The 15,472-nt window shown below is 43.7% G+C and overlaps 1 protein-coding gene across 12 annotated transcripts in view; it reads left to right on the forward strand.

The window, feature by feature from the left end:
* The window catches only part of DNAH9 (dynein axonemal heavy chain 9), a 319,325-nt gene that overhangs the window by 118,017 nt on the left and 185,836 nt on the right, over nucleotides 1-15,472 (forward strand). For 11 of the 12 annotated variants that reach the window (XR_011423085.1, XR_011423083.1, XR_011423082.1 and 8 more), the window contains 4 exons: nucleotides 771-928; nucleotides 3,426-3,564; nucleotides 6,004-6,291; nucleotides 14,079-14,289. Coding sequence is in view for 7 of the 12 variants with exons in the window: in XM_070226565.1 (XP_070082666.1) it covers nucleotides 771-928; nucleotides 3,426-3,564; nucleotides 6,004-6,291; nucleotides 14,079-14,289 (796 nt within the window). In the remaining 5 variants the exon portion in view is untranslated. Of the gene's footprint in view, nucleotides 1-770; nucleotides 929-3,425; nucleotides 3,565-6,003; nucleotides 6,292-14,078; nucleotides 14,290-15,472 lie in introns of those variants that run through there. The other variant, XM_070226568.1, reaches the window with a different exon arrangement.

The raw sequence follows: 15,472 nt of genomic DNA on the forward strand, positions 1-15,472 counted from the left end.
ACTCCTCCCTAACAGGGTCGCCTGTGCTGACACAGTCTGTTCTAGAGGTGTAGTCTGGGGGCGGCTATGAGGGGTTAAACCAAGACTGAGGCCACAACTGCCATGATGATGTCACATTAACAATCTCCATGTTAGCTGCTATTTTAAGCATTTTCTGTATGTGAAGCTTTTTACCGACCTTCTTTCATTTAATCCTCAGAAGAAGCCCGGGAGAGAGGGGCTGATGTTCTCTCCATCATGCAGTGCCTGAGAGCCCGGGCTCCAGATTCCATTTGCCTGGGATCCACCGCTTAGTAGCTGTGTAACTTTGGGCAAAGCACTCCGCCTCTTAGGGCTTCCATTTCATCGTAGAAAAAGTGGGGATGATGGCATTCAAGTGCCCTCTCAAAGGATGGTGGTGAGGCCCAAATGAGTTAATACATAAAAAGTGCTCAGAACAGTGTCCAGTATGTGGTCAGTGCCCATACATTTTTAACTGTTACTACAGAAGGAACCAACGTTCAGAGAGAGTTAAACACCTGTTTGGTGTTCGCTCCCAACCTCTTAGCCACCGTGTTATAAATATGGCCATGAACAGCCAGACTGCTTTTATATGTGCACCCAGTGCCCAGCCGTAAAGGGTCTGGGTGCAGTCACTGTGCATGTCCTTCAGGGAAAGGGGCCACAGAAGAAGTGTTTGTGTTGTGTGGAACCATGAGCTCCCCCCGGCCATGGCTACCACCCCGCCAGTGAAAGGCACTGGAGGTATTTTCCACTGACTTGTTTGCCAGGTAAAAAGCATTCAAGATGCAATTCGAGATAAGAAGCAGCGGTTCAACTTCCTTGGGGAGGAGATCAGCCTGAATCCTTCTGTGGGAATCTTCATCACCATGAACCCGGGCTACGCGGGCCGCACGGAGCTGCCTGAGAACCTCAAGGCTCTGTTCAGGTGAGCTTAGCTCTGCTCCTTGTGACGGCCCATAGAGAAGGTTCTTGTATTTCTTCTGAATGTGTATGACATATATGTTAGAGGAAACTTGGAACTTATGGAAAAGTAGATTTGAAAAAGCCACCTGTAATGCCATCACCAGTAAAATTATTTTTTGCTTAATTGTTCTTCGTTTATGCATATTTTAAAGTCACATGTTTATAGTCTACATTTGTGGTCTACACACTGTTTGTTTTTTCATTTCATAGTCTATCGTAATCCTATCAGCATAGTTTCTTCTTTTGTAAGATATTCTCAATAAATCTCATTTGGTGACTGCATTTTATTGTATCAAGTGTATAGTCCACAGTGTAATTAACTAGTCCCCCATAGTTAAATATTAAGACTGTTTCTAACGTTTAAGATACATTTATGCATAATGCTGTAATACACATCTGTGTACATAAGTCTTTTTTTCTGTATGCATGATTATTTTTTTTTGGCCAGCTTCCCAGAAGTGCAATCACTGAGTTAACAGGGAGGAACATTTTTAAGGCTCTTGATGCATGTTGTCAAATTGCTCTCTAAAAAGAGTGGTGCCAAATTACCTTTCTAGTAGCGATGCTTGAGGGCACCTCCTTTATTTTACCTTTGCCACTGGTGGATATTGCCATGCTTTCAAATCATCTTCATTTTGACAAGAAAACACAAATGCATTTCCTAGCAAGGGGCTGGAGTCTCTGGAAAGAGAAGTCAGCCCAACAAGGGGAACGCTGAAAGATGCCTCCTGGCTTCTGATTTTCTGCCTACTGAACTGTTGCTTCAGGGAGATAGACTGTGGGAGCTATGACAAAGCTGTTGGTCTCGTCTCCAGACCAAGAGACCCAGTGCTCTCTGTCTGGGGACATGAAAGCCTAGGAGACCACTGGAAAGCTCCCTGTGTCCTTACGTTCCTCACTGTTAAACTGCTCCAGGACGGCAAATTCCTGTATCACGGGAGTGGTGTGGGTGTCTCCTCCTTCAGTCAGGTCCTCACTTTAACCAAGAGCTTGTTGGAATGTCAACAGGTAGTGTAATCTGGGGCCACAGAATACTGTATTGTTTTCTATTTGTTTACACAAAGTGTTTATTAAATAAACCTTATGTTACAAATGATAATGGAGGCGGGTTATCACCCTGATAAGAATTATTCTTTACATTTTTTTCCCTAAATTTAAAGGGAACATATATCCATGGGGAAAAAAATGGGAGGAGAAAAACATTTGTAAAACAATAAATACAAATGTCTAGTTTTACATTTAATTCTCGCAAAAATCATATGAGGTGGATACTGTTGGAATCCACCTTGTACAGTGAGAAAACAGATGGAGTCAGCAAATTGCCTAGGGTAGTAACCCAAGTTACTAGGGTTAGCTAGTAGCCCACTAGAAAGCTGCAGGGCTGAGTTTGAACCCAGGCAGTCTGCCTCCGGACTCTCTGCTTCTCCCCATCCCAGTCCTGTCATCCAGACATAGTCAATGTGACCACTTGGCATTCTTCTCTCCAATAGTGTGTGGGCAGGGTATTCCTTTTTCAAACTTGGGATCAGACCCTATTTAGTTTAGTATCCTGCCTTCATTAGTTAATTTTTTCTCATGTCATTAAATGGTTTTTCTTCTACAGCATTATTTTTCACGGCCACATTGCATTCTATTGTACAAATGCATTTTTCACCTTATTTCAGGTTGCACAATAACTATGAGAATCTAATATTTGGTTGCTTCTTTGAATTTGAATGTAATGTAAAATAATTTAAAGGAAAAACATACTTGAATGAAATGTTTCTGAAAATTTTGTATCAGTGTAGGGAAAATGCCATTAAAGAAATGTAACAACCTTAGGCTCCTATTACATACCTAATAAGTTAATCTTAAAATCATATGTTTCTAGAACCAGAGGAAAAAATCACAGTAAGTCCTTACATCTGGACATAAATCCCCTTCTATATTCTCATATATGCCATTTCGTGAAAAGATGGGTTAGGCATCTACTTTAGACCTCAGCGTTAGATATTTACATTGGTTTGCGAGTAAGTGCAGGAAAAGCCCTGAACAGCTAGGCTTGGGAGAGATACAAGTCTTGAGGAGGAGGAATAGAGAGATTCTCCATTTCTTGTAGACACCAAAAGAGACTCAATTCCTCACCCTTAGCCTCTAATGTGTTCTAGACAACTTGCTTTACTAATCTGTGCCTTGTGCAAGGTGCACTGGACTCAAGTGACAAGACTTGAGTTGTAGCCCCAGCTCTGCCCCTGTCTGCTAACACCACGTATCCCCTTGGGTGGGAGAGCTCACTTCCTTTGTCTTTAGTTAAGTCATCTTTAAATTTTGAAAGCCTTAGATGAAATCATTGCTGAGGTCTAAGTTTTACACTCACAGATGCCTCTGTCCGTGATCTCAGCCAGTGTCTCTTGCTGACAAGCTCCCCTTCGACTGTGTGGTTGGGAAACTGCCTCACCCCTCTTTCTCCCTGTACACAGGCCTTGTGCGATGGTCGTTCCAGACTTCGAGTTGATCTGTGAAATCATGCTGGTGGCGGAAGGATTCATCGAAGCCCGGTTGTTAGCCAGAAAGTTTATTACCCTTTACCAGCTGTGCAAAGAGCTTCTCTCCAAACAGGTACACTCCTTAGTTAGACTGGACGACCAATTGTGTGATTACCCCGGCTCTGGATGGGCTCTGGGGCTAAGGTATTAGGGAAATCCATTAGAGCTTTCTTACAGAAAGCCCCTGTGACCATAAACGTATCGAAGCGCTGAGCACTTCTACAATAAAGATTTGTGTCCTCTTTTATAGCCTAGCATTTAAAAAAAATTATTTGACCAGAGAACTCTGTTTTTTAATAGAATATTTAGCAACACCTCATAGATCAGCGGTATACCATTAGAAACCCTGCCACAGCTAACGAGAACTCTTAGAGGGAATGGTCTTTACCTGAAGGGACATGAGATGGGGACAGGGTTGGGGAGAGAGATAGGCATTAAGGAGCCCCTTGCACGTCATTGCTACTTGTCCTTAAATGTGGCTTCTGCCTAGGGCAGTTCCCTCACAGGAATAGCACCTTAAAACATGGCTGAGAATCTCCAAGGTTTATGCCTTGGATGAAGAATTTCTTTGGGGGCAAGGACAGCCAATCCAGCTACCCTAGGCTGTTTCCAATGAGTTTCTCTTCCCTTTGGGGTTCTCTTACTTGGATCACCTCTGCTGCCATGATACAGGTTCTCTCAGCCCTGCGAAATCTGTTGAAGACAGGTTTTAAAAACCCTCTCCTGTTTCTTCATACTCCCCAGGCCCCTTTCTCATTGTATCCTCTCTCTAGGTTCTCTACCACTCTTTACTTCCAGGCCAGTGACTTACTTTCAGGACTCTATCCCAGACCTCTCCTTTGAACTCTAATCCTGTGTATTCAGTAGTCTACACCCATGCTCCCCTTGAGTGTCTAAAATGTTCCTTCAGCTCAGCTTCTAAAGCTCATCTTCGTGCCAGGCCCCACCCCAAGCCCACTTCTCCTACGTTCTTTGCTTCAGTACGCAGAACCATTTACTCACTCATTAATTCTGGAAGCCTGGGAGTTATCCGTGACACTTTCTTCTTCCTCAGCCTTCCATCTAATCATTAAGGAACTGTTCTTCATTCTACCCTCTGGATATTTCTCAGCTACAGCTCATTTGCTTTCCATACTTGCTGCTACCACTTTGGTTCCAAGCACCCATATCTCTTGCTTAAACTATTGGAACCCCCTCTCTGACTAGTTTCTCCACCTCTACTCTGGTTCCTCTACTCCATTCTTTAGCCACTAGCTAGAGCGATCATTTAAAAATGCTCCTCACTCCTCTTGGGATAAAGACTGATAGCCTTAACACTCTCTGTGAAAGACTGTGGGAGTCTATCTCCTGCCTCCTTCCACCACTTAGTTCATAGTCCTCTTCATATTGTGCTGTGCTGCACCTACGCTGGTCTTCTTTGAGTTCATTGTGCAATGAAGACAAAGGACATGATGGCTGTACCCAGGCTAAGGATCAGACTCGCTGAGCAAACAATATTAAAGAAGACCTGAGGGAGTAGAATTCAGTCAAGCACAGATGAAAAAGAAGTGCAGTCCAGGTCAGAAGGAAAAGGATGTCCACACGTTCAGGGGAGGGAAGACAGTCAATTTCAGGCATCGCCGCCATAGCCACCATCTTCGCTGCACGCTGAATTGCCCTTTGTGGCATGTATCACAGCTCTAATTAAACAACAATCTGCTGTGAAGCAAGTAGCAGAGCTGGGACTTGAACCTAGGTCTGTCTGAGTTCAGACTCTGCACTCTGAACCTCACACTGCACCACTTACCCCACCATGCTGCTCTGACACCTGGTCCAGCAGTATGGTCCACTCTCCAATGGAATCTACCATCAGAACTTGTGACCGTGGGTTCTGTCTTTGACAACATTTATAAGGAACTATTTTTATAAGAAACTACTTTTCTTAGAGAGTTTGAAGAACTTCAAGGTGGAGCATGTAAGCTCAAGGTACATTTTAGACACACAGGGAGAGTGGGGGTGTAGACCATTGAATGCACAGAATTAGAGTTCAAAAAAGAGGTCTGGGATAGAGTCGTGAAAATAAGTCACTGGCCTGGAAGTCAATAGTGATAGAGAACCTAGAGAGAGGATACGATGAGAAAGGGGCCTGGGGAGTATGAAGAAACAGGAGAGGGTTTTTTATCCATCTTTGAGCTCAAACTGTCTCTAAGAGCTGACAAGCCTCCCTTCCATCCTCTGAATGCACAAGGAGTAGTCAGATAAGTTTGGACATCGTTCTGTTTAGTCTCCCTGACCCCAAGCCCCCATTTGTTCGGTGTCATCCCCGCCAGAAAAGTAGCTAATGCTAGACCAGGAACTAGGATCCCATGATCATGACCTTCTATGTCATTAATCCTTTCCTATGCCTCTGCCTTGGCCTCAGAAGTAAACTAACACTGACGTGATGATACCTGTAATTTTGCAGACGCTAGCTTGAGCGTATGGTGTTCTGCATCCCAGCAACTCTAGTCTAACCCGTGCTGCCTTCCTGCAGGATCACTATGACTGGGGACTGCGGGCCATCAAGTCTGTGCTGGTGGTGGCAGGATCCCTGAAACGAGGAGACCCCGACCGGCCTGAGGACCAAGTCCTAATGCGTTCTTTGCGAGACTTCAACATCCCCAAGATTGTGACTGATGACATGCCAGTGTTCATGGGCCTGATTGGGGACCTCTTTCCCACCCTGGATGTCCCTCGGAGGAGAGACCCCAACTTTGAAGCTTTGGTTAGGAAGGCGGTAGTGGATCTGAAGCTTCAGGCTGAGGACAACTTTGTGCTCAAGGTACATGGGATTTTCCCTCCCAAGATTTCTTTGTCTCTTAATCCTTTGCTTGGACAATGGGTTACACTTTGGCCTTAATCCAAAGGGTTGCTTTAGGTGTACAGATATTTATCTACTTTGTAATAACTTGATTCATTTCATTGCTCTTTATTGGGGAACCCACAATGTGGAATGCGTGGTAGGGATACTAAAGAAAGATGGAGAGGGGCCAGCCTGGTGGTACAGCAGTTAAGTTTGCACGTTCCACTTTGGTGGCCCGGGGTTTGCCGATTCAGATCCTGCGTGTGGACATGGCACCGCGTGGCAAGCCATGCTGTGGTAGGCATCCCACATATAAAGTAGAGGAAAATGGCCACAGATGTTAGCTCAGGGCCAGTCTTCCTCAGCAAAAAAGAGGAGGATTAGCAGCAGATGTTAGCTCAGGGCTAATCTTCCTCAAAAAAGAAAAAAAGAAAAAAAAAGATGGAGCCCCTCTCATCAGGGAGCTCACCATCTAATAAGAAGAATAAGACACAGTCTGCTCCGCTACAGCATGTGTTCCTTTCATGCGAATTACTTCAGACACGATTATAAAGGAATGATAGTGGTATAAAGTGGAAGCCATGTTGGTTCCTGTGCATTTTTCTGAGCTTGTAATGTTTTGGAGCAGTCAAGGGCAGGCTTTCTTACAATAAAAAAAGAGCCTTAGGGTGGTCGGCAGAATAATGCCTCCTTCCAAAGATGCCCACATCCTAACCCATGGAGCCTGTGAGTATGTTCTGTTACATAGCAAGGGGGGGATTGAGGCTGCAGATGGAACTAAGGTTGCCAATCAGCTGACTCTGAGATGGATAATGATCCTGGGTTATCCAGGTGGCCCAGTGTGATCACAACGATCTTAGTAAGTGAATTAGAAGGAGGCAGGAGAGTCAGAGTCAGAGCAACACCATAGGAGAAAGACTCAACCAGCCATTGCTGGCTTTCAAGATGGAGGAAGGGGCCATGAGCCCAGGAATGCAGGCAGCCTCTAGAAACTGGAAAAGGCAAGAAAACAGATTCTCCCCTAGAGCTTCCAGAAGAAACCTACCTTGTCAACACCTTGATTTTAGCCCAGAGAGACCCATTTTGGACTTCTGCCCACCAAAACTATAAGATAATCAGATTGCGTTACTGGAAGCCATCAAGTTTGCAGTAATTTGTTACACCAGCCATGGGAAAGAAACAGATTTAGCAATAAATACAGACCTTAAGAAAACACCCTGAAACTTTAGGTCAAGTATATCTAGTTTCATGGCTGTAGGAACCATGGTGGTTTGTACTGTTTTCTGAGGAGGCTCAGGGCAAGTGAAGACATTTCCCCTTGTGTTAAAACAATGAATTAATGAAGAACACCCCATCTAGATGGAATCTTTAGTTGTAGTTAAAATGGTCCTTACTAAGGGGCTGGCCCCATGGCAGAGTGGTAAAAGTTCCACATGCTCTGCTTCAGTGGCCTGGGTTTGCAGGTTCGGATCTCAGGCACAGACCTACTCTACTCACCAGCCATGCTGTGGAGGCCTCCCACATACATAAAATAGAGGAAGAAAAGAAAAGGTCCTTACCAGAAGTGAATATGTCTGTGACCTAACACTTGAAAAGGGAAGCACAGGGCCCCAGATTCAAGGCTACAAAGGACTGACCAACATGAGGCAAGGTGTAAATTCTCCAGGGACTTAACTGTGCTGGCATTCTTATTGGGATTAGGATGCATTGGTGGGTTTGTAGGGCTCTACAAACAAACATAAAGATACAAAGTTCTGTACATTTTGAGTGGTCTGCCCCAATCCCATTTTTCCCTAAGTCTGTTGTTTTTCCTGAACAGTTTTGCAGAAGGTAACGTTTTCAGGATGCATACGTGTTGTTACAGGAGGAGTGCCTGCACACAAATAACTATGCCTTGGAGCAGGTTGTGACAAGTGCCACAAAAGAGGGTTCTGGGTTACAGGGGCATGGATAGAATTTTTTTTCCCTGTACAATAATATCTTTAGGAATCACGTGAACATCACTTTAGAGTTCACGAGTGGTTTTACATCTGGTATCACCTTGGAACCCCCACCACCCCTGAGGCCAATGACACAGATGCGTCACTTCATAGTTGAGGAAACTGGAATGCTGTTACTTCTCCAAGATTTTGCACTAGGCTGCTTCACGGGACAGAACACGCTCCCCCGTGAGGACCTTATAGCCCTGGGGGGCAGCGTACTCCTACTCCACTCCAGGAGGTGTTTCTAACACGCAATACTTTCATTGGTAGAGATTAAGTCCTGGCTACATATAAATAGAATTGCAAGTCGGTGTCTGCTTTCACTTCTGAGATTACATTTTACAGAAGAAAGCAAAGCATCACCTGGCCCTTTGCAGCTGTGCTTGTTTTTGCCAGTCAGCCCATCCCCACTCCCAGCCTCTGTCCTCTCAAGTTCATGGATAGACTTTGTAAAGGTAGAGATGGGCAGGAGGGCCTTCCAGGTGGAGAGAAAGGGTCAGCAAAAGGGTAGATAGGGAAACAGAGAGGTTGTAAAGCAGCAAGTCCAGTATTTCTAGAGAAAAAGTTATTGAGGTGGGGGTCAGGGGCCAGTGATCAATAGGACTCAAATGATAACATGGGACCGTGATATAGAAGGCCTTGAATGCCAGATGGAGGAATCTTCTCTTGAAGAGTCTGATCCTAAGAGGCGCCCCACCCCAGAGATGAGTTAAACCCAATGAGGCTTCTAAGATGCAGTGCATGGGGGCTGATGTCTTAGAACCAAACAGTCCCATCTTCCCAGACTCTGGGAGTCTGCTGAGGAGCATGACCCTCCTGCCCTGTCCTCTGTATTTCTTTCCTACTCAGAATCTTTGTCTTCCTTTCTATTTGTTTGTTGGTTGGCCCACATTCTTCTTTTTTTCTCCTCTGCTTTTTCATAACTGCTTTCTGGATAAGACAGATGCTCTCCTTAAAGACTCTTGGAACAGATGATGTTTTCTGCCCACTTTTCATCTGCACTGTCCACTTAAACTTCTGAAAGTTAATTAATCCAAACCCCCTAGTGGGGCTCTGGTTTGAGATGGCATCCTGAGATCCGTTAAAAGTGATGATATAAATTTACTTTTTAAGGAAAAAGAATCAAACCATAGAAGTGTGGAAACTGAAAAGTGTAGATTTCTGGAAAGACGGAAAGAGGATGAAAACAAGTTGACAGATTAGGCAGAGCAGGGGGGCTGCAGGCCGGAATCCATGTAGAAAGGGCTTCTGGGGTAGAGGGGCGAGGAGGCAGCCAGCCTGCCATCAGAGCCCCGGCGAAGCTCTGGGCTTAGAATTGGAAGTTAAGGAGAGCAGGGGTGAGAAAGAACTGAAAACAGTCAGAGGGGGGATCATTAAGTCTGTTTACCCCATAATTTGGCAACTTGGCTCCCCACACTCTTCTGCCAGCTCCCCATTCTAGTCCCCAGTTCCCAAGAATGCAGACCATGTGCAGCCAGGCATTTAGCACACAGCCAAGAAGAAGAGTCTAAGGGATTTAATAAACTCTTTGAGGAAAACTCTTGGGGTATTAATGTCCCCCCTTTTAAGCCCTTACCTTCTGTTTGGGGCCCCTGAAGGCCAACCGTCTGCTCACTTGCCCACAAGTGAAAGGACAAAGAAAAGGCGGAGATCTGACCATGTGCACAGAGCTGCCGCTCCATCCTCCCACCCTGGAAAGAGACCCACCCATCCAGCAGACGGAAGAAAGAACTCTTAGAGAATTGTAGAAAACCTTTTGGAATAAATAATTGTATCATTGATGACACAAAATTCAGTGAGAGGATTGGAAAATAAAGTCAAGGAAATCTTCTAGGATGAAAATATATGCATGTATGTGTATAATAAAATATAATATATATGATACACACTCACACACAAAGAGATAGAAAGCACAAGAGGCAAGATGACTTATAGAGGATCAATCTAGCATGATGCCAATGGAGATTCTAGAAAGAAAGAACAGAGGGAACTTGCTAGAGCTGAAGACACGTGTCCAGATTGGATGGGCTCAGTCGGTACTGAATGGGGTGGATTTAAATGGACTTATACAAAGACATATCATATGCAATTTCAGAATTTAAAAGACGAGAAAAAAATTAAAGTTTCCTGGTTGGGTGACAGAGTGGCATGGTAATACAGGTGACCCAGGGAAGGGATGAAATTCAGGATGACATCTGAACTTCTCCTTAGCAACATTGGGTACTAGAGGACAAGAAAACCATTGCTTCAAAGTTCTGAGGGGAAATTATTTCAGGATTAGAATTCTATACCAACCAAATTATCAAGATATTTTCAAAGAGTCATAAGTTTTCCTTTGTATGCAACCTGTTTGAATAAGTTACTTAAGGACATACTGCAGCAAAATGAGGATGAAAAGCAGTAAAAATGTCATGAGATTCAAAAAAATCGGGAATCAAAACAGAATCCTGGAATGATAGCTTAGCTGTCGGTAGACCTAGAAAGCAATCAATTCCTATTAGAGCAGGAAGTCTGTGGTCTCCAAGAAAAAGGACTTCAAAACTGGAGATATTCAAAGCCAGAACAGATTAACAAGATGAAAGTTCTGATATGTTTTGTTCAACTTCTAAGTTATGGGAACTAAGGCTTATGTCCTTTCTCTTAACAAAGAGAACAGAAAGCAATTAAAAACATCAAGAGAAAGAAATCATGGTCTAAATTTTTTTTTAAGTAAATATGACCTGATATTGATCAGTTATGGAGTGTAAGAAAAGAGTGTCCATTTGACCTTGGATTGGTGCTTAGAATATCCTCTGCAAGTCACGACACCAGGCCCATAGAGAACACAATATATTCCAGGTAACTACTTTCTTCTGTAGTGAAAAATATCTACAATCATAAAAATGTAAGCCACTATTGGTCTCCAACTCTTAGAATCATGGAAAATAGAAAATTTCTGAATATAAATATAGAACAGAATGTAAATACTATCAAACATGGCAATGTAAAAGTATAATGTATCTGAAAGAAGATAGGAGATACACAGAAAAAGGAAAGACAGAAGGAAGGGTGGGGATACTCATATATTTATCTTACAAAAGATACTGTCAAAAGTTAATGGATTCATAACAGTCAGAGAGTAGAAACAGATAAACAAATGTGGTATACCTATACAATGGAATTTTATTCAGCTATAAAGAGTATTGAAGAACTGGTACATGTTACAGCATGGATGAGCCCTGGAAACATCATAAGCAAAAGAAGTAAGTCACAAAATACCACATATTTCATGAATCTATTTATGTGAAATGTCCAAAATAGGCAAATCTATAGAGTCAGAATGTCTATCAGGGTAACATAGGCTGAAGTACGGGTTGGGGGATATATACGGACTGCTAATGGGTATGGTTTTTCCTTTTGGGGTGATGAAATGTTCTAAAATTTGATAGTGGTGATGGTTGTACAGTTCTGTGCATATGCTAAAAACCATTGGATTGTACACTTTAAAAAGGTGAATTTCATGGTATATAAATTATATCTCCATAAAGCTGTTGAAACAAATAAAAGGAAGTTGATGGAAGTGGAAAGCAATTTTAAGTCTTTCCAGTATCAGGGAATCAGTTGTTCATGAAAAAAACAAAAGATCTAGGCATATAATACAGTCTCCATTCAATGGCCAGAGCACCACCGCCACCACCTCTTCTGTTCCCTCCCCCTCCTCCTCCTCCTCCATTTTTTTTAATGCAGTGATCTCAGGTCAATTTCATGCCTAACATCCTCCAAAAACTTCCTCTATTAGAATAAAATTCCAGCTACCAATCCTGCATATCTAACCCCTGCTTACCTCTTTTTATCTCATCTGATAGCACTCTCCCCTTTTTTCCTGTTCTTCGAGCCCTCCAAACTTGCTGCCGGATGTAAGGGTTTTGCACTCATTGCCACTCTACCTGGAATGCGCTTCCCACTGGTCCTCACAGGGCTGACTCGTCTTCATTCATATATTGGCTTAGATGTCAGCCCCTCGGAGACCCTTCCCAACCACTCTCCTCATCCTTATCTGGGAAGATCCTGCATTAAGGCCCAGAAGAACAGAACAAGAGCCAGGATTGAGACTCTCCTCTGGGTGCTTTTGGATTCTGAATCAGAGAAACAGCAATGGCTTGGGATAGAGAAGAGGAAAATATTGATACTGTGGAAAACAAAACTTAAATTAATATCAATAATTTATCCTACCACAATGGAAGCTAACGATCTTGCTCCCCAAACAGTCATTTATCTGCTACCTTCATAATGAGCTTCACAGTACCCCTGTCCTTCTGATTCCATGGTTGTATGAGTCTAGAATTTTTTTTAATACCCGTGTCACTTAAATTTTTTAAAATATAGGAATTATTATTTATCATTTTAAAAAATGTAGAATAAATAAAATATATGGGGAAAAAACTTTCATTATGCCACTACCCTGTCAATATTTCAGCGCATTTCCTCTTCAGTTCACATCCCTCTGCTATCAAGGATTTTACAGCACAAAATATGAAGAAATCTGATCTACAATTAAGTTCACATGTTGTAGCTCATGACGTACAAGGCCTTTCATGATAGGGCCCATCCAACCTTCCCAATCATCCTTCATATTTTCAGCAAATATTTGTTCAGCACTTGGTATATGCCAGATTCTCTGCTAGACACTGGCAATGAGTGATCAGAAGCCCAGTCCTGCTGCCTTCAAGAGCTGATAATCTAAGAGGAAGACAGAAAAGTAACCATTGCCATATTGATAAGGACTAAGAGGTAGGATGTAGGTATGGGGCACCTACCCCAGACTAAGGGATGCATAGGGCCTGCTGAGGAAGGGAGGAAAAGAATAACTTCTGAACACAAGGCACAGTATGTTGAAAGCATAGACAGGGGAAAGAGCATCATTAAAGAACTCCAAGTAATTGTCTACCTGGAATGTGCATGTTGGAGGATGAGAGATAAGATGGAGGCGTGTTTGGATCAGACTGAAAAAGGGTCTTGTAAACCAGTGTAAGGATTTGGGATTTCATCACCAAAAGCTGTGGAGAACCACTGAAGGGACAGAGTGATAGCAGTGACATGATCAGATTTTCATTCCAGTAAGTGTACTCCTACAACAGGGTGACAAGGTGAGCCTGGAGGCAAGCTAGAACAAGAGTGACGAGACCTTCAATGCCATCATTGTCCCCAAGGGACTCTTTGACTTTAGCCTCATCAAACCATCAGGCCAACCACATAATACTCTGTCACACCACAGGCCTCTTTTCTGCTGTTACGTCTGCCTGGAATATCCTTCCTGTTCTTCTTCTAAGCAAACTCCTACTCATCCCTGAAGCCCCAGTTCAAATGCCTGCTCCTCTGTGAAGCCGTTCTTGTTCCCTTTGTCTTTACAAAATCAATTGTTTCCCCCCCATCTGTTCCCATAGCACTTTACGAATACCTTGACTATAGCACTTATCACCTTACTTTATAATAATTTTCAACTTGACTTGCTTCTCCATCAGACTATGAGATCGTGGAGGGCAGAAGAGTCATCTCTGGATCCCCCTCAATTGGTATACTCTCTAGCACTCAGTTGGTAACTAATAATTATACCCCTGAATGATGAATAAGTGAATAAATGGATCATGTTGCCCCTACACTTAGGACGCCATCACATCTTGAGGTGAATAACCCTTCCTCTGTTGACACCAGGTCTCACTTCAGACGCCAGCTTGTCTCTCCAAAGAGCAGTTGGGATGTAGATAAGCAACAGGTTGGTCTCTCTGCTGAATTTTGTCTCCCCAGGTGGTCCAGCTGGAGGAGCTTCTGGCGGTGCGGCACTCTGTGTTCGTGGTGGGCAGTGCTGGTACCGGCAAGTCTCAGGTGCTGAGGTCCTTGCACAAGACCTATCAGGTCATGAAACGCCGCCCTGTCTGGACTGACCTCAACCCCAAAGCAGTCACAAACGATGAACTCTTTGGCATCATCAATCCAGCCACACGAGAATGGAAGGACGGTGAGCGTGGGATACCCCTAGGATGTCCCGCATTCTCAGAGCCCCTTGGGCAGGCTTGACTGTAGGGGGGTGAACTGCAGAGGAGAGAACACTGGCTTCATCTATTTGGGATGGGAGAAGGAGGTGAAAAGAATCAAAGAAAGGAAGAAACCGATGTCAGCTTAGAAGGGAACCTCAGCCTTCAGATGTTCTCTTTCCTTGGAGACCTCTTCCAGTTGCCCCTTGACAGAGGGCACTTGATGAGGGTAAAGCAAAGCAGGCATTCAGCCATAGTTTAGTGGTTCTGGAGCACAAATCATGGAGTCTCTACCCTGCCTGGCAGTGGGTTTAAGGCATGGGGAGGGTAGGGAAGCACACAGCTCATTCCCAAAGGAGTGGTGCAGTCTAGCATTCCATGGAGGGCACCTCTCCCTGTGAGCACTGTCCCAGGAGTAGTGGAGAAGCTGCTACAGAAGACGGTGCCTGGGCCAGTCCTGGTGATGCTGAAGACATCACTCATCTCAGGAGGGCCCTAGAGCCATGGGCCCCTCTACAGCTATTCAAAGGGTCCCAAACCTGCGTTCACTAACTACAGACCTCAGAGTCACCATCAAAGATTTAAAAATCACAGGTGCAGGTTGGAAAGGGTCTCCTGTCACTAGGAGAGAGCAGAAAAGAAAATACAGAAAACTTTCTATGAGCTGATAGGACCTCGTCTAAAACTTCTGTGGCTTCTGGAATGAGGAAATCTCATCTCCCTCCTAATGTTTCAAAGGCTGATTACATTGGGGTCAAGCTGCCTGGATTCCTCTAATTTAGGGCCTTCGTCAGAGGCCTGGAACAAGGAGATCTAAGGAGCAGCCTCTCTAATTTTTATTTCACTGACAATTAATGAGGCTTAGCATCTTTTCCTTCTTATTGGTCTTAAGACTTGGCTCTTTTGTGATTTTATTTCCCCTTATTATTTTCTTAACAGTTTGTAAGAATTCTTTATATATCAAAGATGTTAACTCTTTGTCTGTTATATGCATCGCTAATGGTTTTTCCCTGTCTACCGTTTGTTATAGACACTTCATGGCACGTTTACCATGCCATGGTAAATTTTTTATCCGTATGAAATTTATTTTTCGGCTTAATATGAAGTAAGGTAGAGAATCAACTTTATTTCCTCCCAGATGGATAATTGAATGTGCCAGCGCCATTT

Source organism: Equus caballus, chromosome 11, assembly GCF_041296265.1.
Source record: "Equus caballus isolate H_3958 breed thoroughbred chromosome 11, TB-T2T, whole genome shotgun sequence".
Taxonomy (NCBI): domain Eukaryota; kingdom Metazoa; phylum Chordata; class Mammalia; order Perissodactyla; family Equidae; genus Equus; species Equus caballus.